This window comes from Tyto alba, unplaced genomic scaffold (genome assembly GCF_018691265.1).
Source record: "Tyto alba isolate M040663 unplaced genomic scaffold, T.alba_DEE_v4.0 Super-Scaffold_1, whole genome shotgun sequence".
Taxonomy (NCBI): domain Eukaryota; kingdom Metazoa; phylum Chordata; class Aves; order Strigiformes; family Tytonidae; genus Tyto; species Tyto alba.
In genome coordinates this window covers 23,785,549-23,809,215 of record NW_024881261.1, presented here as the reverse complement: position 1 = coordinate 23,809,215, position 23,667 = coordinate 23,785,549, and the positions used below count along the sequence as shown (strand labels likewise).

General features: G+C 38.5%; 1 protein-coding gene across 3 annotated transcripts in view; it reads right to left on the bottom strand.

Moving 5' to 3' along the window:
* Window positions 1-621: 621 nt before the first annotated feature.
* SEC24C (SEC24 homolog C, COPII coat complex component) overlaps window positions 622-23,667 on the bottom strand; it is a 40,126-nt gene continuing 17,080 nt past the window's right edge. For 2 of the 3 annotated variants that reach the window (XM_032982123.2, XM_042802250.1), the window contains 20 exons: window positions 22,838-23,287; window positions 21,422-21,552; window positions 20,084-20,152; window positions 18,217-18,328; window positions 17,234-17,361; window positions 14,402-14,540; window positions 12,397-12,512; window positions 11,004-11,128; window positions 10,545-10,736; window positions 9,509-9,602; window positions 8,143-8,259; window positions 7,499-7,669; window positions 7,019-7,115; window positions 6,583-6,728; window positions 5,970-6,108; window positions 5,035-5,153; window positions 4,473-4,652; window positions 3,631-3,822; window positions 3,114-3,203; window positions 622-2,705 (listed from right to left, as the gene is read on the bottom strand). In XM_032982123.2, the coding sequence (XP_032838014.2) occupies window positions 2,565-2,705; window positions 3,114-3,203; window positions 3,631-3,822; window positions 4,473-4,652; window positions 5,035-5,153; window positions 5,970-6,108; window positions 6,583-6,728; window positions 7,019-7,115; window positions 7,499-7,669; window positions 8,143-8,259; window positions 9,509-9,602; window positions 10,545-10,736; window positions 11,004-11,128; window positions 12,397-12,512; window positions 14,402-14,540; window positions 17,234-17,361; window positions 18,217-18,328; window positions 20,084-20,152; window positions 21,422-21,552; window positions 22,838-23,287 (2,948 nt within the window). In that variant the 3' untranslated portion in view covers window positions 622-2,564. The remainder of the gene's footprint in view (window positions 2,706-3,113; window positions 3,204-3,630; window positions 3,823-4,472; window positions 4,653-5,034; window positions 5,154-5,969; window positions 6,109-6,582; window positions 6,729-7,018; window positions 7,116-7,498; window positions 7,670-8,142; window positions 8,260-9,508; window positions 9,603-10,544; window positions 10,737-11,003; window positions 11,129-12,396; window positions 12,513-14,401; window positions 14,541-17,233; window positions 17,362-18,216; window positions 18,329-20,083; window positions 20,153-21,421; window positions 21,553-22,837; window positions 23,288-23,667) is intronic. The other variant, XM_042802214.1, reaches the window with a different exon arrangement.

Below are 23,667 nucleotides of genomic sequence, written 5' to 3'. Positions count from 1 at the left end.
CAGCAAACTAAGTATTGTTGGATATTTAGCAATGATCACCTTGTGCTTTCATACAGATTGTTGTAAGGTTATCAGCAAATTGTACAATATCACTGTTCAAGGCTAGTCAAGTTACACTGCCAGTTCACTCTGAACATTATTTTTGCAATTAGCAACCCCCCCCAACCCTCCAAAATAACCCAACAACAACAAGCCACACAGTTTTCCTATCTTAACTCTGAAATAGGAGCTCTATTTCTCTTAAAAATTAAGATGGCAGAAGTCTTTAAGTTCACACTGTCACAAGGTAAGGGTAACACTTTCCAAAGTAGAGAGAAAACCCCAATCGATCTGACTCAAGCTGCCTTGGAGAAAAGCAAAATCTTTGCAAAATGGAAGTTCAGAAGTGGCAGAAAGTTAAAGTAACACTGAGATTAAATAGCACCTTTTGTCCGTTGACTCTTGTTGAATTTCTTATCATCATGCAGTGTGAATAAAGGAAAAAAGAGTGAACTTGGTCAGCAGAAGATTAGATTGTAAAGGATCAATCATCTAGACTTCAGCCCTTCCCATTTCCTCCCTCCCGCAAAATACAGGGTTTGGAAAAATAAGCAGTGTTTATTTACTAACAATGACATAAAATACATCTTAATATATTTTTATTTCTTTACAAATTAAAAGATGCATTGGAAAAACAAGTGAAGAAAATGAAAGGTTCATTTATGATTTCATTTCCACCCCCAAACCCCCCAATATTAATACTAGAAATTAGTATTTGTGGAAGTCTGCGGTTGCTGCGCCTTATATTCCTGGGAAGTTCTTTTTCCCCTCTGGTTAAAAATCCTCTAGATTTTTGGTTGGAGGCAGTACATGGAGTAAAAAGTCAGCCACATTCATACAAAAATGCTGAAGGTTCTGTCAACTACATCTTGAAAGAGTTTCTCCCTTACAATTTTCATATTCCCCTTTCTGTGTAGTGATGGGAGGGAAGACAAACTAGCAGCATTAGAAGAAAAATGGATTTATATACATGCTACAGGATATGGAACTAAAACCACAGCCAGATATTTTTCTGTTCTTAACAAGGACTTTCCTCTGAAATATCAAGTCCAGGTAACACGTTCTCTAATCCACCCACATTCTTCCTTCCACTTTTAGTGCTATTGATAGCTTAAACTCCTGGGTATTGCAAGAACACTTGTTAAGTGTTCAAGCTAAAATATACAAGCCCCCTTTCAAAAGTGAATAAACAAAGCCCTTAGAATTCTGAATTTGATTTACACTCCCTCCCTCTTCGCAGGAGTCTTCTCATCCACCCTTGCAGAATGGAGCAGCAGAGTGGCCGAAGTGGATGGATTAATCTGTCTGAGGTATTTTAGTTTAACAAACAGGCTTATAAAAAGGTTTTGTGCGAGCTGATCAGTAGGTAGAATGGGGGAGGGTATAAACATCCAGTAATGAAACTCCTCACTATGGCCCAGATGCTTTCAATAACCGAAATCAGGTACTTGCAATAGCTACTACAGTACAGTCTAAATCTTAGTTTTTGTATCCCCTTTCCTTGTATTCCAGGGTACAAAGCAGTCTCAAATTTGCATCAGTATAAATCAAAGTCCTGCTTGTTTGCTATGATTCACAATAATATGGTTGAAAACGGCCACTTCCTTAACATCCAGTTCCTACACAGCTCCATATCACCTTGTTAAAAGTATTTTCTGCTTGAGGTTAAGAGGCTTTTGTTCCCACCACCAACTAGATAGACAGGTAAGCTCTGCAGGAGAGGTCGTGGAAAATGGATCGAGTAGGGCATTAAAGAGCTGTGCAATGAGAAGTCACGACACACGCTGACAGAAATGACTGTCTCTAGCCCTACACTGTTCAGAAGCTGCTGACTGCTGCTCACTGAACTATTACTTACTCCATTACAGATCTGCACAGCAACTTATAGTACAGGGAAGATTGTGGAAATAAATTTGCCATGCTGCCTCCCAGTTTACTACTCATTTCCTTTTTCATGGATTTCTGGTTCAGACAGCACATGATACATCTGTGCTCTGCAATGTCATGTTTCCTCTTAAGAGGAGACACAAAATGTTTGGCTGCTCCAGCTCCCATCACCTGACCTGCCTCTTATCCTCCCCACCTGCACGTCCTCTTCACACTTGGAGCATGCACACGCGCCCATACAAACACACAGCAACTACCAGAAGTTTTGAAGAGTTATCGCTTTTTCACCCAACGTTGAATCATGTACAGTGAACTGAAAAAAACTACATTCATTACGACAGGATTAGCGAGCATGGGGTGGGGGGTGAACTCCTGCCAAGCACAGGAAACAATTTAGATGCAAGTAAAAGACCTGGTAGCAAAGGCCTTTTTTTTTTTTAGCCCTCACCAGGAAAATTTTTCATCTCTCATACAGGACTGGGAGAGGCTGAAAGGATTTCTGCTTATGCAATGTGTATTAAAAATTATGGAATTGTACAGATTTCTAGGTTGTCCTTTTTTGAGGGCGCTGGGCCTTCTGATCAGGTCATTAGTGGGGACTGAAATGTCACTGCTGAGTTCCAGCACCACGCCCTCCTCTAGCTCAGTAGCTGCCGAATCTCCTTGTGCATGTGACACAGGAAGTCCACATATGAAGCCCCCCCACTCAGGCTCTTGTCCTCCACTAGAAAGTGTTTGAACAGCATTTCCAGCTTATCTTCTTGCTTCACAATTATTAACTACAAAAAACAAAACAAGAACAAAACCAACAGTGAGTAGTTAGCAGAATTAATGTTCTTGGAAAAAACAGCAAAAAGCTAAATAGCTCAAAAAATTGAAAGACAGATATCCAGAATCACACCATATATGGCTTATGTGCTTTGACTTCTGTAACTAAGATGGGTTAAATGTACGTGGTTTGTGCGATAGTACATTATAACAGGTCTGAAAAAAAACAGTTTTAGAACTATGGTAAGCACAGAACTCCAAAACTAGTAAAATGTTTTTCAGATCTTTGAAAACTTTGTTTGAATCATATATATGAGATCGGGAAGAGTAATTCCAGCATTGTAGCATTACCAGGCATCACCCGATCTGCTAAAAGGGATGGGGATTTCCAGCTACAAATAGGGGGACAACATTTTTACCTTCATGTAGCGGGATCTCTGCACTTGAAGCATGTCAACAATAGATCGTACTTTCTTTGAAAAGGGGTTTTCCAAGACAGGCAGGGTACTCTGGAATGAAAGATAGCCAATCCCAATTAGTCACATGAAGTAGAGCAACATTAAACAAAACTCAGCAGTTCTGTCATATTATGTAAGAGTGGAGATATATCTACCTCCACTAACACACAATCCCTTTGACCTCAACTAGTTAAAAGAGAATATAGCATGATACCAGAATTAAAGGTCAATTATTCGTTCCATTTACATATCGACCGTTCTCCTCACCATCAGTAGAGATGTGGCTTGTCAAATAAAGCTAGGCAAAAGCATGCCTGACATACCCAGACTAGGCACATTCCACTAATTTCACACACCTGTGCTTCTCTTGTTCCTGGTATGAAAAATTTAACACTATATTCTTAACTTGCTTTCTCATTGCTTAAAATTTTGGATGACTAATCAGAGACACTAGCTCCCGCACTGCCATCCAGCTCACCAAGGCGTTGCTAATCTGACTGAAGGATGATACTCCAAAGAGGTTCTGGATCAGGCCTTGCTGCACATTGACTCCCACCCACACAAAGATGTTCAGTCCATTTTCCAGCAAATATATGTCGCCCTTGGAGAGACGTTCCTCTGAGTTCCGGATTGCTGCTGGCAAGGAGTCACTGTCAACATCTGCTTTGGTCTGTTTTAGAGTGAAATAAAAAATAAAATACAGCTTATAAAACAAGAACATCTTACAAAGTCCTAAAAATTTCTGCTACTAAGATCCCAATGTTTTTCTCATTTCTAGGACACATAAGACTGCAATATCCGTGACTGAACTATCATCTTCCTTAGCTTCGTTTTCTTACTGAAAGTGACACAGAAGCAGGTCAGAGACTCTTGGTCGGCAAAAGAGAACATAAGGCTTCTGTCAAATTACTCCGTAGTTCCAATATTGCCTCCTGGAATAATGTAATTACTTGTCAGTGTTATTCCAGCAACTATGGTACTAAACAGTCGGAAGAGTTGTGGAGTTGCCCTGCAATGATGAAAAGTACTAAATAAAGTTACAAGAAGCTTTAGGACTTTTAAAAAACTATTTTAAGTGTTAAAAGTGTCTTCTTTGCCACTAGTCATACGCTCACAACTTATGAAAAAAATCCCTCAGCAAATTCACAAGATGCAGTAATGTGCCTATCACTGCGTGGAATTAAGTGAAATATCCCAACAGATGGCCGATTCCAAATCCTTCTCAAATCACTTTCCCTTGCTAAAACATAAATACCAGTCCTTATGATGAGTCAAGACAACAGCAAGTCTCAAGTGGTAAGAATATCCTTAGTTACTCACCAGGGGCAAAAGCCTGGGATAGAAGAAAACATTTGTTTCTGCCACATCCATGGATGTGACTAACTGACGAATGTAGGCACGGTCATCTGTTGTGACCTCTGGGCCAGGCTGAAGGACGTCACTCTTCAACACACAATTCAAGTACACAGGAAGCAGCTTCATGCATTCAGGAAGGATCAGCTACAAGTCACAAGCAGACAGAAGCTGGTCAGCCATCTTGCTGAATAAACTTATGTTTGACAAAACAAGGCTTGCATGAACCAATTAAGTGTGGTACAGCTGTGAGAAGTCAAAGCTGACAGTTTAATTATATCCGGGACTTGCAAAAGCAACATAAAACTCTTCCCTGAAGCAGGCAGTGCTTCTCAGGCTCCAGACACATATCCAACAAGCCATTCTCAACTATAGTTTTATTTGTAGTCTCTCTACTTCCCTGAGTCTTCTCTTTGAAAATTTCCAGTGAGCGGAGCAACTGATGTTTCTGAGTAGGTTAAGTAGGAAGAAGCTCTCATTATCTTTTAATACCTAAGCCTGTGATTCAAGTGAAAGCATCGGTGTTTACCTGGCCAGCAGAAGAGGGACTAGCACAGTTCTTTCGATAGCAAGCTAGGATCTGGGCACACTGGTTGATCAGTGCATCTCGTACAGTCTTTACTGGACTACTCAGAACTCCACGATATGCTGCACAGAAAGAGGAAACAGATGGACAGCTGTCAAGTGATTGCTCATGAACAGTAAAAAACCCAACACTACTTCCACAAAGTAAATCTAAACAACTATTGTTTATTTAAGTCTTTTTTCCCCTCCCCTTCAAACTCATGGGAAAGGGATGATACATTTCTATTGAATATCTGAAGAAGCTCATTTATTCTGTTTTATTACATATTCTTCAACTCTCTCTTTCCCAAGTACTTTAAAATACACTTAGTCATACCTGAAAGTGTGGGGTACTATCAAAACTCCTTTTATGCCTGGCCATCTTTCTTTGATGGACTGAAAATGGACTGTTTCTTACATTTTAACAGTGATACACATACAAAACTCTGATTGTCTGCTAGATTTGTAGGCTTTTACTGCAAACTAGAAAGGGTAAATAGGGTACAATGCATAAAAGTATGATATTTAACCCAGAGCTACAAGCAAAGGCCACCATTTCCTATTCCCAAAGCAAAAGTCTGGAACAGTTAAAGAACAAACTAAAGCAGTCCAAAAAAATAAATACCAGGATGAATTCAGACAGCTGTCAATTCAAACATCTATTAAAAAAATTTATACAAGAATTTGTATTAAAGATAAGCCCACACCCTCTAGCTGTACCTCTTGTCCTAAGCAACAATACTATCATCACAGCTTTATGCTCTTTCCCATAAATGACTGAAGTATCAGGACTGCCACCTGACATCTGATGCAAAGAGAATAAACAGGTGTCATTGGATCACAACAGGCATTTTAGCAGCAGTTAAAGGTTGCAATTCTTGTTACCATATTTACCCTTACCATATTTAGCCAAGTAATTGATGAGCGTGTCTGTCTCACAGTTTCGATAGAGGTCAGCAAGCTGCGTGCAACAGTTTAACGAGAGGTTGTGAATGCGGAGTCGTCGCTGTCCTGCGCAACTTGTATATAACAGAGCACACTGTGGGAGACAAATGTCAGGATATAGAAAAATGAGGTCCTGCTACAATAAGAAAGGCAGGGTTTGACTATACTTCATTAAAAACTAGGAATCAGATGCCTAAACAGATAAGATAATTCTGTGAAAGTCTTGCACAATAAGCTAAAAGCATATGCTAAAAATCAGGGTCAATGAAAGATAACAAGCAGCAGTGTTAGCAGTTTGTATTAAGGGGACTGGTCCTAGATTGTAGTCTGAAGCAAGTCTAGCTCACCCTGAGAACTAGCGTGCTGAAAAGTTTAGGGTATAGTAAGGGGAAGGATGAAAGAACAAACAGTTCCCTGAAGGCGTATCTAATAACTCAGTTCAGAGCAACATCATCCTCTTCTGCAACTGGCACTCTCCCCACCTGAGATCTGGTTCCACCTTGACACAATTGTGTTGACAGTTCTGAAGTGTCAAGTCACTTTCTCCTAGAAAGCCTCCCCCTCTCACCTGAAGGAGGGCACCATTGTCTTCACTCAGTTTGTCATCATGCTTGAATTCTACTGTGATTGTTTTATTACAGTCCAAACCTGCCATCTCTACATCAGTTGTGTTGCTCATATAGAAAGCTCCAAAAAAGTCAGTTGCTCGAATACCTAAAAAAGAAAAAAAACACAACATGAACCACCATTTCCAACAGAACAACAAGACAGACAGCCTTTGGAGTCCTGAAAATCCTGTCGTCAGTGACATTAAGTTATCCTGACAGATTTCAGCAGGGATCTTTGCTCAGTCTCAACAAAAATCTTAGAATTTCCAAGCTTCTGCAGAGCTTTTTGCATAGCCTAGTCTCAAGATTTTTTTAAAATAGGGAAAAACACGTTACTTCCCAAATGACATGCTTGAAGTGGTCAATTTATTAAGACTCATTCATGCTAACACCCACCTGTGCTTGTGCGCACTCTCATTACAGCATCAAATCCCACTTCTTTCTGGACATCTCTTCTCAAGTCATTCAGGAACCTATCCTGGTCTGTCTCCAGCTAGAACACAGACACTAATTGAAGTTTCATACTCCCATAAATCAGAGCTGCTTCATAAACCATAAAGTAATTTTAAAAGTTACTATCTCCTGCAGTCTTATTCTAAAAATCAGCCATCACACAGTTCTCAGTGCTCTGATAATGAAATATTGTTCTAAAAGGTAACATCATAGCTGTTCTTGTTGTTGCTTTTGTTATTAATAGAGATATGTTGTATAAAAACATAAAGCTAACAAAATAATTTTGGTGAAAATCTTGAAATTTAAGTAGCAATTTACTTCCAAAGAAGTACTTGTTCACTATGGTTCACACTATGAAAAAGAACTCTTAAACAATAATTCTTATTTAGATCAAATACCAGTCTGAGTTAATGTCACTCTTACCTGGAAATACGCATACTTATAAACAGAGCCTCCTGTCTGGTAAGTTACTACACCTAATGTCGCCACGTCCAAATACTGGTTTGGAAACAGGAAGAGATCCACACAGCAGCCCTGGGCCACACAGTCCTTGGCCAAGTTGTTGTAAAAGTTTGTCTGTGGTTGAAACAAAGTCTAAGAAAGGAAGTCAGAGATGAGATCAGAAGTTTGTGGTAAGAAAAGGAAAGTGAGGTCCAGTTTATAATCCCAGTCAATACACTTTTATACTTTAAGTCTCTCTTCAGGGAAACTGGGACCATATAAATTCTTCCTGACCCTGCCTTTGAAGAACTGTTGAATATTACAAAAAAATACTACACGTCTTACTTTAATTGTAAGTTCAGCACACTTACTTTAACCCAACTATGGTATTTTTATCCTGTATAAATCTAGATCTATCCTTGTTCTCCTACCAGAGCTGTCCTTATGATGCCAAGTCCACACAGCTCTGCTTGAGAACAGGAAAGTGCAATGTTAAAAGACGTTAGCTGGGATCGTTACATTATGTCCTACCCTCGTAATTTTTTTAATGCTGCTTTAAAGTTACTTTATCTCATAAAGGGTATAATGTAGACCCGCTATGTAAGCATCATGTAAGTCATTATTACCTTCTCCTTATCTGTGTTGATCAGTTTCTTATCATCCCTATTCTTTAACTTCCCCGGGGCCTCTGCAATGGGCAGAGAGGTGTGGAAAATGAAGAGCTTGCCAGCACACTCAGCTGCCTGCAGGAAAGCAAGTGCAATAGTGCAGATTAGAAACATTTATAAAAACTGTAAAGGAAACTGTTATTCAAGAACAAGCATTCAAGCATCCTCATTACTTCACTTCTTTACGTCAGGAAGGCTCTCTATCTGAGACACACAGGCTCACTGATCACTTGGTTACTTCAGTGATATCCAACACAGGGAACAGAGCTTACTGGTCAGTTACAGAAAAGCAAGTTTCAGTTCTACTGGACCTGTGCTAGTTCCATGGCAGGGAGAAAAGGACTGGCTCCAAGAAGACACAGAACAGAGCAGTAAGCAGGACTCTGCTACAAAAGGCTTTGCTGTAATGTGTTAGACTGCTTTCTTCTCTGATTTGTAGTTACTAAGTTTGTGGAAGAGTCACAGAAATGGGAAAGGATTTTGTAATGTGAGCTTCAACAGATCATTAATTTGAAATCAGTCAATCTACGTCAACACTAGCCAATGTTTAGTAGGTTATTTTCTCTGACACATGCAGTATGTAAACAATCAATCAGTAATTTATAGTATTTCTTGATTGAACAATTGTCCTGAAAACTGAGTTTAAGAGAGACTTGTAAGGTCTTACATGACAGAAAAAACTATATAAACAGTTTAAAATGGAATTATACAGGCAATCAATTAGATCAGTATATACAAGTCCAAGTTAGATCATGCATGTAATAATCTAGATGAAGTACTAGAACTGAAGAAATTTAGGAAAGATTGACTTGGTTGCAGGCAACTTCAAGAGAGTACAGTCTCTCCTTTTATTTAAGACTATTCCAGTGCTTCAGGCACAGGATTATAAAGACATCATGTTACAGAACTCCTCAATGAGAAACATGACAGAATTCAGCTTTGGTTTTAATGTTGAGAGGTTTTTGTGGGTTTTTTTTGTTTGTTTGTTTGGGTTTTTGTTTTGTGTGTTTTGTTTTTTTGGGTGTTTTTTTTTTTAGTTCTATAAACTGTTCAAAGCAAAACTGAGACAGGTAACAGAGTAAGCCATATTCTCGTTCTCTGAGCAAAAATTATTAAAAAAAATTGGGTAGGGAACAGATAGATAGCTATATAGAACTGGAGGTACATGCACTTGAACAATGAACCAAGTACTACCTCCATGTAGCACATCTACCACAAGGAGACTTACAAAAAGCTTCAGAATTGTCTTAATGTGTGTTAGCAGAATATGAACTTCAGAGTACTCAGACTGAAAACAATTTGCCATGACAATGCATTTACTAACCTTCAGTGCCTCCAGTCCTGCTTGAATCACAGGTGCAAAAACAGTTTCTGTTTCTCTTGTGTCTGCAAACATTTCTGGAATCTGATCCAGCAAACTAGCAAAGAACAAGGAAAAGGAGGAATTCAAGATTCCACATAATTGGAAAAACCACACAGTTGCAGTTGATGATCTCTGAGACTGAGGTGGTGCAAACAGAAGTCCCTAACATGTCTATAAATCTGCACCTATAAATTTGGCATCTCATCATTTATCCACGAAAAAAATGATGCTTTGTCATTCTTCATTGGCATCTCTCATCCATATTCTCAGTGCTTGCTGTATAGCCTCAACTGACGCACTTTAATATCTTCCAATATACATTGTTAAGTAAACTCTTTGAAAAGACTTTTGGCCTCTGTTTGCCAAGCATCCTGTGTACTATTCCAAGATTAATAGGTTTAATCCACAGTTTTGTATTTATGCTTGTTAATGCGCTACAGAACAGGCTAGAAATTTTCTTTAAAAACATATACTGCTAGGTCTAATTCCCAAAACGTAGCTAGCTACACACCATAGTTTAATTACAGTTCAACTATCATGTTAAATAGTTTGCCAAAACTTTGCTAATTTCTTTTTCTTTCCTTCTAGATTTTATCTTCTCTATCCCACTCATTCAATCTTCCCCAGAGAACCAAAATTAGACACCACTGTTGTCTCAGTTTACAGTTATTTAGGCAGTTGCCTGAAGGACAGTGATTCAATCAATATTCTTATGACTTTCACTCTGTATCATTCTAGTCATTTTGTTTTGTTTTTTCCCAGAAATACTCTTCTGCACTATATCCCCTTATATAGAACTTCTGAAGCTGGACTATGAGCCAAATACAACCTTACCCCATGAAATTTCCCATCCTACTTTGCCAGCTTAACCTCAGAGTATAGGAAATTAAAATACACGGCGTGACTTCTAGGTGAGTAACATAACAAATAAGCATGCAACACTTGATTCTACTAAACAAGAAGCTTACCACACACATTGGAAATCAGTTTCTATTACCTGGCAATAACTGTCCTGGACTCATTCACATTCACCAGAAAACCATCAAGAAGTGGCACAAACATATCTGCCACATCTGAGACAACCATCATTTGTGGCTGTGCCAGTGAGCTCTTCACGTTATAGAAGTGTAACACTTTGTTGTAGGTGACAAAGCCTACTCGAATGGCTGATTCCTCCATGTTGCCTTCCCTGTAAGAGACATACTTGCCTTCACATCCAAGCAGACAGTGAAATCATTACACAGAACCCGACACAGTAAGGAATAAAGGAAAAATTAAAGGAAGAAAAATTTCTTATTCGCCTAGAAAGGTATCCAGAAAGATGTTCTGCTTGGCCTTTTTATGAAAAAAAGCTTGTTGTGTTTATCCAGTAATTTTTTAATTTCTAGCTTTTTTTAAAGGGAAAAAGTCAGTTTCCCCCATTTTGACTGGCTGCAGTAGTACACAATATACCTACCTGGGCAGGTAATCTAAGAGTGACTTTAATTCTTCACATATTAGCCTCACTAAGCCACTTTTCACAGCATTGTAAGACACATCAATCATGAAAATGAAAGCAGGTGGACTGGGAAACTTGTTATTCTGTGGAAGAGAGGGAAGAAATCACATTATGGCCATGTAATGCAGCCCACATAACAGCTCTGTAACAGACAGATAAAACTCTAACAGCTTTCATGTACTCTTCTACTCATGAGTAGTAGTTGTTTCTTCAGATCATTCTCCCTGCCCAACTAACAGATATGTAAGCACATTGCGTTTGAAATGGACTGGTATTACATGCCCTAGACTGATTTTGCCATTGCTCAGTGAAGAACAGGCTGGTTATAACTAAACCATCCATTTCCATGACTAGGCCAGATAAGGAAAGTAGACAGGGAAGTTCCCTGCCAGTTCTCATGACTACAGAATCTGACCAGACTTGTTATAGGTGATTTCATCAATACAAAGCAAAAGATTTTCCTCTCTGAGAACTGTAACCTTTCCCTTCTTCTTTAATATCATATTTGCTTTGGGAAAGAAAAACTTGTTTCAGTCAGCAGTTTAAGTCCATAGGTCATACTGGAAGGACCACACAACAAAAGCAAAACAGAAGAACTTTAAAAAAACCTATGGAGATCACATCTCATCTGAATTGAAAATCCTTCTTACACTGTTAAAAGCAAGATAATTGCTTTTCCCCTTAACTCAAAAGTAAAGCTGAGGCATCAGAAGGTAGTCAGTATACAGCTGCAACATCTAGATATCTATTTTCCTGGCATTTATTTCATCAGAGAAATAAGTTGCTTTAATAAACATCTTGCACATAGCCTTCCTATTCCTTAGAAGTTCATTATTATTCAGATCTTTTAAATTAAAAGTGAACCAGCTCTGACAGTATATATTTCCACACTATTCTTGTGTTTTTAACCACTATGACTGTACCTGAAATTTAAGTTCAATAGGTAAAGTCTGTCTCAGGCAACAAGTGGCACCTTGCATAGTTACTACTGCACTTTTCTTGAATCTCTTCTACATTCTCCTTCTGTAGCAAAGACTATTGCAGGAATCCCTCCTGCCGAACTGATAAGGCAGAAGCAGCTATAGCTGCTTATGTAGCTCCAGAAGAGAAATGACAGAGGCAGCTATAATAAAATGATATCATGTCACATGTGATCAAGACTTCCTCTACTTCGGGAAGTAAGCAGGCAAGCACAAATTTTACACAATGAAGTGGGTTGGATTAATGCTGTTAATTAACTTTGTCAGCTAGAAAGCAGCCCCAGATAATTCATGTCATTCTTATTTTTAGGAAAATAGGCTTTTTACTTAAAAGCAAAACAAAATACAGTAATAATCACATACTACTGTACCTTGCAATAGTCAACTGTTGCTAGAAACTCATAAGAGCCCAGCGATAACTCAGGTCGGTCATAGAAGTCTACTCGCTTTCCAGTATGATCCAAATGCTGGAAGTAGTGAGGTGGTACTGGGAAAGGAAAAATCATTAAGTTCAGTGACACACTCATGATGTGACTAGAGGGCTAAGATAGTAACAGCTGTTTCAAATAAAATTATAGGAAAGCATGCAAGTATTACAAAAAATATTAATGCAATTTAAGAGCATCATTAAAGCCAAAAAATACAGATAAACTCCTTCTAGTTTGTCTTATGCACCAGGTGGCACACTGTATAGTCACTACTGTACATTTCTTGAATATCCTTTACATTCTCATTTTAAATTTCATACAGAAAGGTCACTACAACACACTCTTAGAACTCTTGTGAAAGATTTATTTCAACTGAAAAATCTAACCATCTTGTGTAAGTAGTAACAAATGAGTTTGTGGCAAACTACAGGCTACAACATTACTGACTCAGTTCATCCTTACTAAAAGATTGAGCTCCTTATTTTGCTATATAAATTAGCTTTTTCCTTCCTTTCCCATGCTGCACAAGAATACAGCCTTCTAGGGACTCTAGGGTGCAGAGACTGCCATATTCCTTTTGTCAGAATAGACAGGGTACTTCTTACAGTAGGGACTGGAAAGCATTAAGAAGGAAGAACCGGAGGTGTAACCACATGCCCAGCACCCAGTACTTGTGTGATGGCATCAGGCATTAGAAAGTAAAATGGGAATTAAGCTGAGTTTTTGTCTACAGAAGTCAACCATATAAACAAAGAAATCATTCCCTTGTGCCCCAAGAACTAGCATGACAGAGTCCCTCCTGCAGAATTGCTAGGGTGACAAAATGTATTACAGCTATAGCTGCATATATAGCTCCAGGGGGGAATAAAATGAGATTATCTCTGATGTTAGTGTTCACCACCTTCAAATTATTCTAAACATTCAAAGTTTCAACAGTCCAAAAGAGAACAGTGACATCACTAAGACTATATAAATATGCACCTGTCACTCTTCTCTCCAAGTATACATCCAGTACAAGCTAATTACTTGATTTTTTTTTGCAGAGAAAACAGAAATAGTTCTCAAGCATTAGGTACAACTACATTGTATTTTCATAGCATTGCTTTCATCAGCAGTCTCTGAGCATTCCCCGCTTTTCTGCCCCTGCTCAGTTGTTACAGGTACAGTCATTCATACAGATGCTGAGTGAGCAGGGACAGGGAATGCATGCAGGCTGAAAAATCACTAGACAAAAATTTTTTTTTGAAGTCGGCCATTTCTAACCCACATCAGCTTCCCATTTTGGTTTGTACAAGCAGTTGTACAGCATAACTGAGGTGACAAGAACAAACAATCCATTAAAAGACATCAGTGCTACCAAATGAAACACTCAAAATGTCACAGTAAGGTTTGTTGTTCCTTACATTCCACTGTGCCTTCAAAACAGATCTATGGATGCCATGCTATGAGCAGCATATAGTGATTTCTGCTTAAAAGGAAGTATGTTTTATATTAATTTAGAAGAACAATTAAGGTTAACTGATCTATACTGAACATTCCTATTCAGCTGTAGCAGATTTAGCTGTAATCTTATCTCCAAGCAGTGTTTAAACAGGCTTTGTGTTCAAAAGAAAAATTTCTAACTCATGCTACTGACTAGATGTACATCTCAGTCTGTCATAGAAAAATATAAGTTTGAAATACCCCAAGAAAACAGCATAAACAATTTTTCAAACCACTATGTATTATGCTACAAGTACCTCATGCTAAATAAGCACCTATTTAATTTGAACATGATTTCAGAACTAAGTACTGAACATGTTTTATAATGAGTTTTTTTACAAGACTAAACACACATTAAAGCACAGTATATGTTATAAATGATCATAACATGATATTTATTTGCTTGTATCTTGTTCAAAGATCACTCCAGTAGAGCCTAGAGATCAATTTCCAGAAGAAATCCTACCCTCAGTGACGCAGCTGCAGAAACAACACTGGAACCTCCTTCCACCCTCAATGAATTGCATAAAAGGGCACATGTAAGCCTTGCATCTATTACATCGGACAGGACCGGATTCTCCATGGTCTACCAAATAAGGAAGGGTCTGTGGAAGCAGGGAAGAAGAAAAAAAAAAAATAAGAAAGGTCACATGATGATGAGAAAGAAGTGACCACATATATTGCAAAGCTTAAAACTATCTCCCTATACATTGCATAGGATTTAGCATTTTGGCAGCTGTGGAAGAGAGTAGAGAGAGTGGAAGAAGCCTGAACACGTATTTCATAAATGCTTTCCAACTCAAGCTCTAGCACAGCAGTTCTTTGTGGGCTGCAGTCATTAATGGGCTATTCCACTTAGATACAAACAAGTACTTCTACACGGTGCTGCACTACCTTATATAGTAGCTTCCTTGAGGAGCATGAGCTGTAGCACGACTGCCACACTGCACAGCACAGATGTATCCCCAGTGAACACAAAATACTGACGCCATGCAAAGAATGGCTGTGATAACCCGATGGGACTGAGCGTACAATTTACCTTTCACCACAGGTTGGGTGTTTTATAAGCAACTCTTCACCTCCTATATTCTTCCCTTCTAAAAAGCAAGCTTTTTGACAAAATAGAAGCCAGCTATTGCATTCCACATATTCAAGAATACAGAACATCCAGACTACCATAAAAAATTTCAGCTGGTAAGATTTATTTTTGAAGTACACCATGAAATACAGTATATCCATAAGTTCTGTTTGTCTTGACCCCATTATATAGCAAGTCTTCAAAACTGTTAGGTAGTGATACCATTTTTGAACTATTACTGATAATCTTTTTGCAGCCAAACCAGATTAAGATGCTTGGCAATTTCTGCAGCTTCTCAACCGCAGAACAAGCAGAAGTACTTTAAAATGATTAAGACAGAACTCGTACAAGCTGCACTCATAGTTCAAAGCACCTTTCATAACTAAGAATCTAGCTCAAAAGAAAGTTTAACTACTTTTACATTTTCTGACGCTAAAGGTGTCCAGTCTTAATACTCTCAGTTACCCTAAACCTCTGTGTTTAAGAGCCAACATATTCATTGAGCAGGAATTGAGCAAATGCTCCAGTTACTTTCTTCCTCTTCATGCCACATGTGTCACATCTCTTATTCAACTCCATTAATCATCTATTGACAATACAAGGGTGTTGCGGCCAGCATTTCTCAGCTCCTATCTCCCAGGCTGACCTCCTCAGAAGAAACAAAATTTTAAGTTTTCTTCTGGAAGTTAGTATTGTACTTCCACACAATAAGCTTTTTTCCTCAGCCTCTCCCCCAATAACGTACATGCAAACAAACTATAAGGGCGCTGTAAACATGCAGTGTTACAAGTAACTTGTCACTAACCACTTACTTCCAGAAGGCAGAGATACTTCTGTCTGAAGCCTCAATCTTTGCTTTCTGAACTTTGCATTAACATAGGGCAAAAGTCCTGCATCTGGCAAACAGATGCTGAATTTTTATGCATTTTAGATTTCTCTGAATGCTGTATTTTCATGAGACATTTATCTTCGCATTGCTGATATGTTATGCTTTAGCTCTATTTACAGTCTTATTGCTCTGAACAGCTGAGCCTTCAATCTGTTGGAAGGGCCCCTCCACAGGGAGTTCACCCTTGCCATAAAGAACTTCCCAACGCTAGAAGCTGACCTGTCTCCAGGGCAATTTTCCTATCCTAGCCATGTTTTTTCTGGATATCACAAGTGTTTGTTAAAAGCAGAAACACACCAGGAGACCTAACAACTACATGTTTGTAAAGCTTCTCTAAAAATGTGCAGCTCCACAAGCCTCCAGTTTTCTCAAATAAGACCACATTCTCCTATTGGGCTCCTTTTAAACTCCAGCCACAATACAGCAATACAGGAATTACCTTCACAACTCAGTTTTATCACAAACCAGTTTTCAAAATCTAAACCATGGTTTAGGAACATTAATGAAATGCAACAGGAAAAAAATGCCCTGAAAAGCCCAACGGATATTCCTTTCCTCAGCAGATGCTAAAGTTAATATTAACAGGGCACAGAATACTGCAAACTTATGTATTCAAATTTAAGAAGCATGTTTGGCTTTTTGTCACTGCTCCAAGCAGGCTAACACTACACAGTAGCCAGAATATGTAGAACATTTTATAAAATTTCTAGCTCCAATATTCTTGAAGCTTTCATGTTCTCAGCAACCAGACAGAGTCGGTAAAAGGCTAGCTAGCCACACATTACACCTAGAAGAAAATAAGTGCTGTAGAGCAAGGGCAGAAATACAAGTGCAGCTCAGCAGTGCCCAGTACTCAGTCTTGTGCTGTCATCCCACACGGTGCTGTGCATGTACATGCACATTAGCCCACTTAAACAGTGATGCCTGATACATTCTCATCCAATTCCACAACTTCACATCCTAGACAAAACTTAACATCAGTGATTAGTAACCATTTAAATACTCTAGGCCATGAAAGAAATTGAGATCAACTGGAAGCGTACACATTTGTGACCAACCTAGTATTTTGGTCATCTGGTCACACTGCTTGACAGCTACTGCAAAAAAATTGAAATTATCATGGCAATCAAAATACTAGATGTTTTGAACTCAGCAAGCTTCTGCCTTACAGATCTCTACCACACACCTGTGGGAGAATCAATGTTTACCTAATCCTCATTACCTAAACATTCCTTCTCAATGTATCCCATTAAATGTTGACATCTAACAGCATTCTCCTGACAAATTCAGAGGACATACAGAGCGTATGTAACTCTGCATACAGTTCTCACCTCCTCAGGGGGTAGAGTAGCCAGCGGTTTTATGACAGCAGCTAGGGGAACTTGGGACTGTTTGGCCATATCTGAGGTGCAAGGAATATTGTAAGATGTGCATCTTATGTAGCGGGGGCTTGCGTTACCTGGGGAAAAAAGAAAAAATCCCCACAAATGTCAGTACAGTTTACATTTATATTCAAGAACAGAAACAAAGATACCTTCAGTGGTGGTGTTAAGCCACAGGGACTAAGATCTTATCTAAACAATCTGTTAATTTCAACCTATGCAAAACTTGAATTCCAAACAAAATGCCTCTATGATTAACTGCATATAATAAAGGCCCTTGACTCAAAACAAATTAACTTGACCCCACATCAACTTAAACCTCTAAAAAGGCACTCCTGTTTCACTCTTTTTGCAGACTAAAATATACTATAGGTAGAAAACTCAACTCAAGCATTTCTACTACTTGATTTTGTAATTTTGGCTGAAGAGTAAATCACTTGATTGTAGAATCAGATTCTGAAGTCTTAAGGGAGCTTTAAATCTCAAAAAAAGCATGGAAAATTAAAAGATGAAATATCCTTTCTCTGTGAAGCATGTGGACCAGTTGACATCCCACTCAACTTTAAAAAAAAAATACAGTTCCCAGTCCAATTCAAATGATATTGTTACTAAATTCCAGTTCTTAACTGCATTTGATATGGCTCTAGAGAAGAGGCTTCATTCGCTGCTTTCCGATATCCCTGCTAATACTGGTCCCAGCTACCTACCTTGGAAAACATTTTTTACTTGTGAATTCGTTACTAGCTACCAAACAATCAGGAGAATCTAAACTGAGAACAAATCAACACAGGACTTGAAACTAAGCTTCTGTTGGTAAAACACACATCCCCAGCCACTGAAATAATTCCTCAAACTTTTCCTTTACAGACAGTTTTGTCACTGACTTTTTGGGGTCTGTGTTTTGCTTGTTTAGGAAAAACAAAAAATATTACCTTGATCTTTGACTAAGAAATTTGTAGTAACAAGAGGTGGGACCTGCCCTCTCACTCCAGTGACAAATGGTTCTGACCCACGGTTACTTCTGTCATCTTCAATCACTTGAATCTATGATGGAAAACACCACATTAATATTCGGATGCTAAGTTTCAAAGTACTGTAAAATACAAAATTTATATCTGTAAGGCAGTGAAAAGGGGACCCGAGGCAAACATTACTATCTCTAAAAATAAGAAGTCTAAAGCAAATAAGTTTTGTCAAGCAGTCACCTCTCAGTTTGATTTTGAACAGTAGTTAATGACTAACAATAAATTACAAGTTTCAAATAGTGTTTTTCCTCAAGTATTTTGAGTAGTAGAATATTTTGTGTTTTAAGGCCTGAACTCACAAAAGCCAAGCACAGATCAAGAAAGGAATTTTTGATAGTATTCCCCTGTATACTGGTCCTAGGCAAATTAAAATTAGAAGCTTCTGTAAGCCTCAGGCTGAAGTTCTATAGATAACCTGGCTTTTCTATTACATTTCTACTGTTTTTATAGTATGTGTTTATTTCTAATCACTGTAACTCTGACCTAAAGACAGATGCTTGCAAGCTTAGGTGGAAATCTTCTTTACTCGATGGTGCTCAAGAGTTTGTGATTTGAATTCTGAGGATGTGGAAAGTGAAGTTTCAAGAGACTTGTCAATGAATCAAGCTTAAACTTCAAAGCCAGTAAAAATCTTAAATTTCTTAGTATTTCAAATTCTTCATTAATGCAAATATGCTTAAGATAATGGAAATGCATTAAACATTTTTACTTGATTAAAATACCCACTGACTTTTGCATAAGAACAGAAAATTGTAGTTATACACAGTTTTAACTACATTTCCATACTAGTGCCTGAAAGAAACCATTAAAACTAGTGATCATTCTTCTGATTTTATTTTACCACCAAACACACATGCCTTTGCTTAGAGTAAATTGTGAAATGCAGAAGTTTTCATGGCAGAAATTTTACTCTCTCACTGAGGATTCCAAGTTGCCAGCAGAAAGTCTCCCATAACATCAGACTGTGACTACTTTAGGAAAAATCTAGTCCTATTTCAAAAGTCTATAGACTGATGGATATTGGTGATCTCACCACTGGTACATGCTATATGACCAACTTTGGTTAAACAAGGAAGAAGTGATACAAGGGTAACGAAAGTCGAATGTGTTTTATTCCAATCCAAAAGGTAGCTGCTTTTTTCCTTCTGTAGGTAAGATTCTCTACACAAACATTAAATTTTCAAATTCAAAATTTAATGGTTATGTATGAGCACAGATAATGAGAGAATGTTTATAGCTCCCCACGCCTCGTATTAATCTACTAGAAAATTTATATTAGGTATTAACATCAGAGGAACGTAGTTCATCTGCAATTTTAGAACTTCAAAGCATTAGTCCAGTACTGGTATATCAACAAGAATAGTAATCAAATTCTGCTCAGAAGTGATAGAAAACATGGCTACAAAGGCACATGCTGCGTGTATGTTACACAAGACACACATAGTATGGACAATTATACTAATGGCTTACACTGAAAATGCCAGCTGGAATCTTATGAAGGAGACATTCTAAAGACCAAAGTGAAGGGGAGACATTCTTCATGATCTGTTTCTGAAACAGTCTGCTTTCTATTGCCTCACCATTCATCACAGAAGAGAAGATTTTAACAACTTCTTGTGGCATAACGTTACTCATTTTGATAAGGCAAGAAAAAGACAGCAAGGAAAGGGCAAAGGATTAATGATGGAGGGTTAGTGAGGTGAAGTTCAGGTTTCAGGCATGCACAGATGGTCACCAACACACAGACTACAATTGACATATATACAGCACTTACTGGACTAGGAATTGCATCTGGGTCTATTCTGTGCCTGGGTTTCTGCTGGGGTGGCAGCTCATTAAGTTGCTTTTTTTAAAAAAATAAAAATTAAGAGTGCCACAAAAGAAAAAGAAAAAAGAAAAAAAGAGAATAATAAACCAAAAAGTAACATTGTTACTTCTCTCTACCCAAACCTGTAGCACTGGAATTAGATACATTTGGATGTTGGTTCATGCAACAGGAAACATCAGCTTCTGCAGCACCCGCATCCCAAAACCAGCCCTGCCCAGGATATTGGGCCTGGGCTTTGAGTATGTCGCAAACAGCAGTAGTGGCTCACGTGCTCATTTTGGTTAGAAATTGAGGATTTATGCTTTAAGAACATGCTAAAATGAAGGCAACTGACACAAGCCATTTGAGATCTCATTTAGTGGAAAAGAAGAGAAGCAGACAAGCAATTAAAGACTTCTTATATTCCACAAAAAAAATGTGGTCATAAACTTTATACAAATGTGGAGTATAAACAGATAATCTTTTTTGAATAGCAATAACTTCTGAACAGCACCAGTCTACTTCTAAGATGTAACTCAATACTAAATTATTTTTATAGTTTTGAAGGAAACTGATTGTAAGCTCTGCCCTAGAAAGGTTTCCTGTTATCAAATGACTCTGGCTTTCTGATACAATAACAGAACAGCAGCAGCCGCCAAAGGAGCAGCACAGTAGACCAGTGGCAATAATACTGACAGGCTTAATACTCATCATTGCTAACCGCTATACATGTATGCTTGTCCTTTCTCAGAATCTCCATTCTGAAAGACAATCCCATTTTGAGAAGTTGTCCATATTTGACTGAAGTAGTGTCATGACTTAGTGACGAAAAAAGTGCTAAGCAGCTTTTTGACAGATTATAGGAAAAAAGGAAAGAAAAGACACTACAAACATCTCCTATTAACCACAATTTAAATGTAGATCATACAGCTCATAGATTGTCACCTCAAAACCTGAAATTAGTGTACCTTGGAACGTCATTAAGCAAGAATCCAGAAACGGAGAAACAAGCTTGGTTAAAGCCTTCAAGGATTCTCAAAATATAATAGTCCAGAAAAAGACCTGAGGAATTGGAGCATTGATTTGCTTATGCAGTGTCTTTCTTTAGTCACCAAGAAAAATACTGCTTCTAGCCTTATTCATAACAAAAGACTGAAGCTGGATATATGAGAGAAAAGTAAGCAGGAAAGCAGACTGATGTTTTTTGGAACAAGAAACCTGTTTTCACCTTTAGCCTTTGCCAGTTCTGTTTTATGTAAAGACACTATGGAAGAGTTCACACTGGTAAGAACAAAGTAAGCTTACAGGGCTAGGAATGGAATCTGGATCCAAGCGTTTTGGTGGAGGTGGTGGTCCAGGTTGACTTCCATAATTTGGTGCTCCTGGATAGGCTCCTCCATAGTTTGGTTGAGGACCCCTCACCTGTCCAAAGGAACCTTACAAGAAAGGGATAGCAATATCAAACAATGACTAATACTAGGCATTCCTCATTAGGCACTTCCCACTTTTCCTGTCATCATCAAAAACAAGAAAAGGAAGTCACATGCTTTTCAGTTAATTAGGATTAATTAGGATTAAACATATTTATCACAGAGTTTCAGCTTAGACCTGTACATCTCTATCAATGATCCAATAAACTGATGAATACAGCCCTCCTTACAACCAGACTTAAGGAAACACAGGTTTTTAGATTAATATGACTGTTTTTAGAGTAACATGATTACAATATGCATTAAGATCACGCACTATGAACATTTAAGTTAAATTGCAGAACTGCCTAATAGAAGGTGCACACGCATCAGCCAAATAAGCTAGTGGATGACCCATAATTCCTCAAACTAAAGGTATGCAAGGAGTTCTCACAGGCAGCTTCAGCTTGTCTAAAATTATAGTAAAAGGTTAACGTGTGATTATATCTCTTGTTTTGTAACTGCCTGAAGCTATGTCTTATTACTTCAGACCATTTCAGTCAGTTATGGAGTAACAGAATGATTTATGTTATTAGTGTTTTTACTTTTCATCGCAATTTGGACAAATATTTTTAAGTAATTTACCTGGCCTGTTGTGCAAAGCTGTATGGGATTCCCAATCCTGACACTGATTACTTTATCCTAGCTATCTAAGTGTTATTAATTAAAAATCAGCCAAAACTGTTTATAATTCAGAAAGCTTAACTGATACTACTTCTAGGCACACATAAAATGTGAAAGGTTCTACAAGGAGAAAAAACAGTTTTGTGAATTAAAGAAGGAAAAAGTAGCAACTCCTTTTCAACATTTAACAATTCCTGTCATACACACTGTATATGCGCACTGGTCACTAATTTAAAAAAAAAAAAAAGATAGTAAAGCTTTGCAGGATTTCAAATTTCTACTTTTGAACTGATGAGCTTGCAGACATCAAAAAGTAGTTCATAATAAAATTTTGATCACAAATTCTTGTAATATTATGGCACTAATTACTAAACAAATTTTTGGCCAAGTAAGCTAAGATTCCTTTAGTTACATTAATCTGATTAAAATCTGTATGACAAATATCTTAGAATGACACATCCTATTGTTTATCTCGGATTTGTCCTTCAGACATGAGCATGGGGAAACAAGAGGGAAGCTCTGAAGTGCAGCCAGGAGCCCCGCAAGTAACAAACCTGAAATCCAGTTCTCAGTTTGCAGCACACAGTGAACACAGATAACTTAAAACTCCTACAGTAGGACTACTCACCGTTCTGCTGCATTTGGTATCCTGGCTGAGGAGGATGAGTGGGAGGAGGAGGTCCATGGAGGCCACTCATGGGAGGCCCAGGGTGCGTCCCTGACATAGTTGATGGAGGTGGTGGTGAGGATACATGATTAGGCTGGGACATTGGTGGTCCAGCAACTGTCTGCCCAGCCAGTGGTGGGCCTGCCATGGTAGGTGGCCTTGGGGCACCCGTGGAAGGAGGGTAAGAGGAAGGTCCAATCCCTGTAGAAGAGGGAGGTGGGGCAAAACCAGGGACTTGAGTAGGTAGGCGCTGAGTTGATACTGGTTGACCAGGAAATGGAGGCTGCGCCAAAGGAAGACCCTGAGACACACTGGTAGGAGGGGGTCCTTGGCTCGCAGCGTAAGGTGTGTAGAGACCAGATCCTGTTGCACTAAAGCTTCCTGAGACTGGGGGAGCCGATGTTGGGGAACCTGATAAGAAGAAAAGATGACATAACATCACTTTCTTCTCTCCTCAAGACAATTAAGAAGCAAGCAAAACCCACTTGCTCTACATCATGTAAATAGGTCTACTACCCTCTCATCTTCAGATGAACTTGCCAGTACTAACAGAGACAAACCTGAAGTGAACATCCTCCTAAATTGATCAGAGCTGAAATTCCTCCAAGGGATCTGAAACTTGACAGTTCCTTCATTGTCCTCTCAAAGTCTGAACTTCTTGTCTTACATAATCAGAATACATTTCAGGATTCAGTGCCAGAAGAAAAGGGGCAAAGCCAGGAGTATGCAAAACAAGAACCACCACCAGTCTGTCTACTGCTTTACTGAACTGAAATAAGTTTTATCTTAAA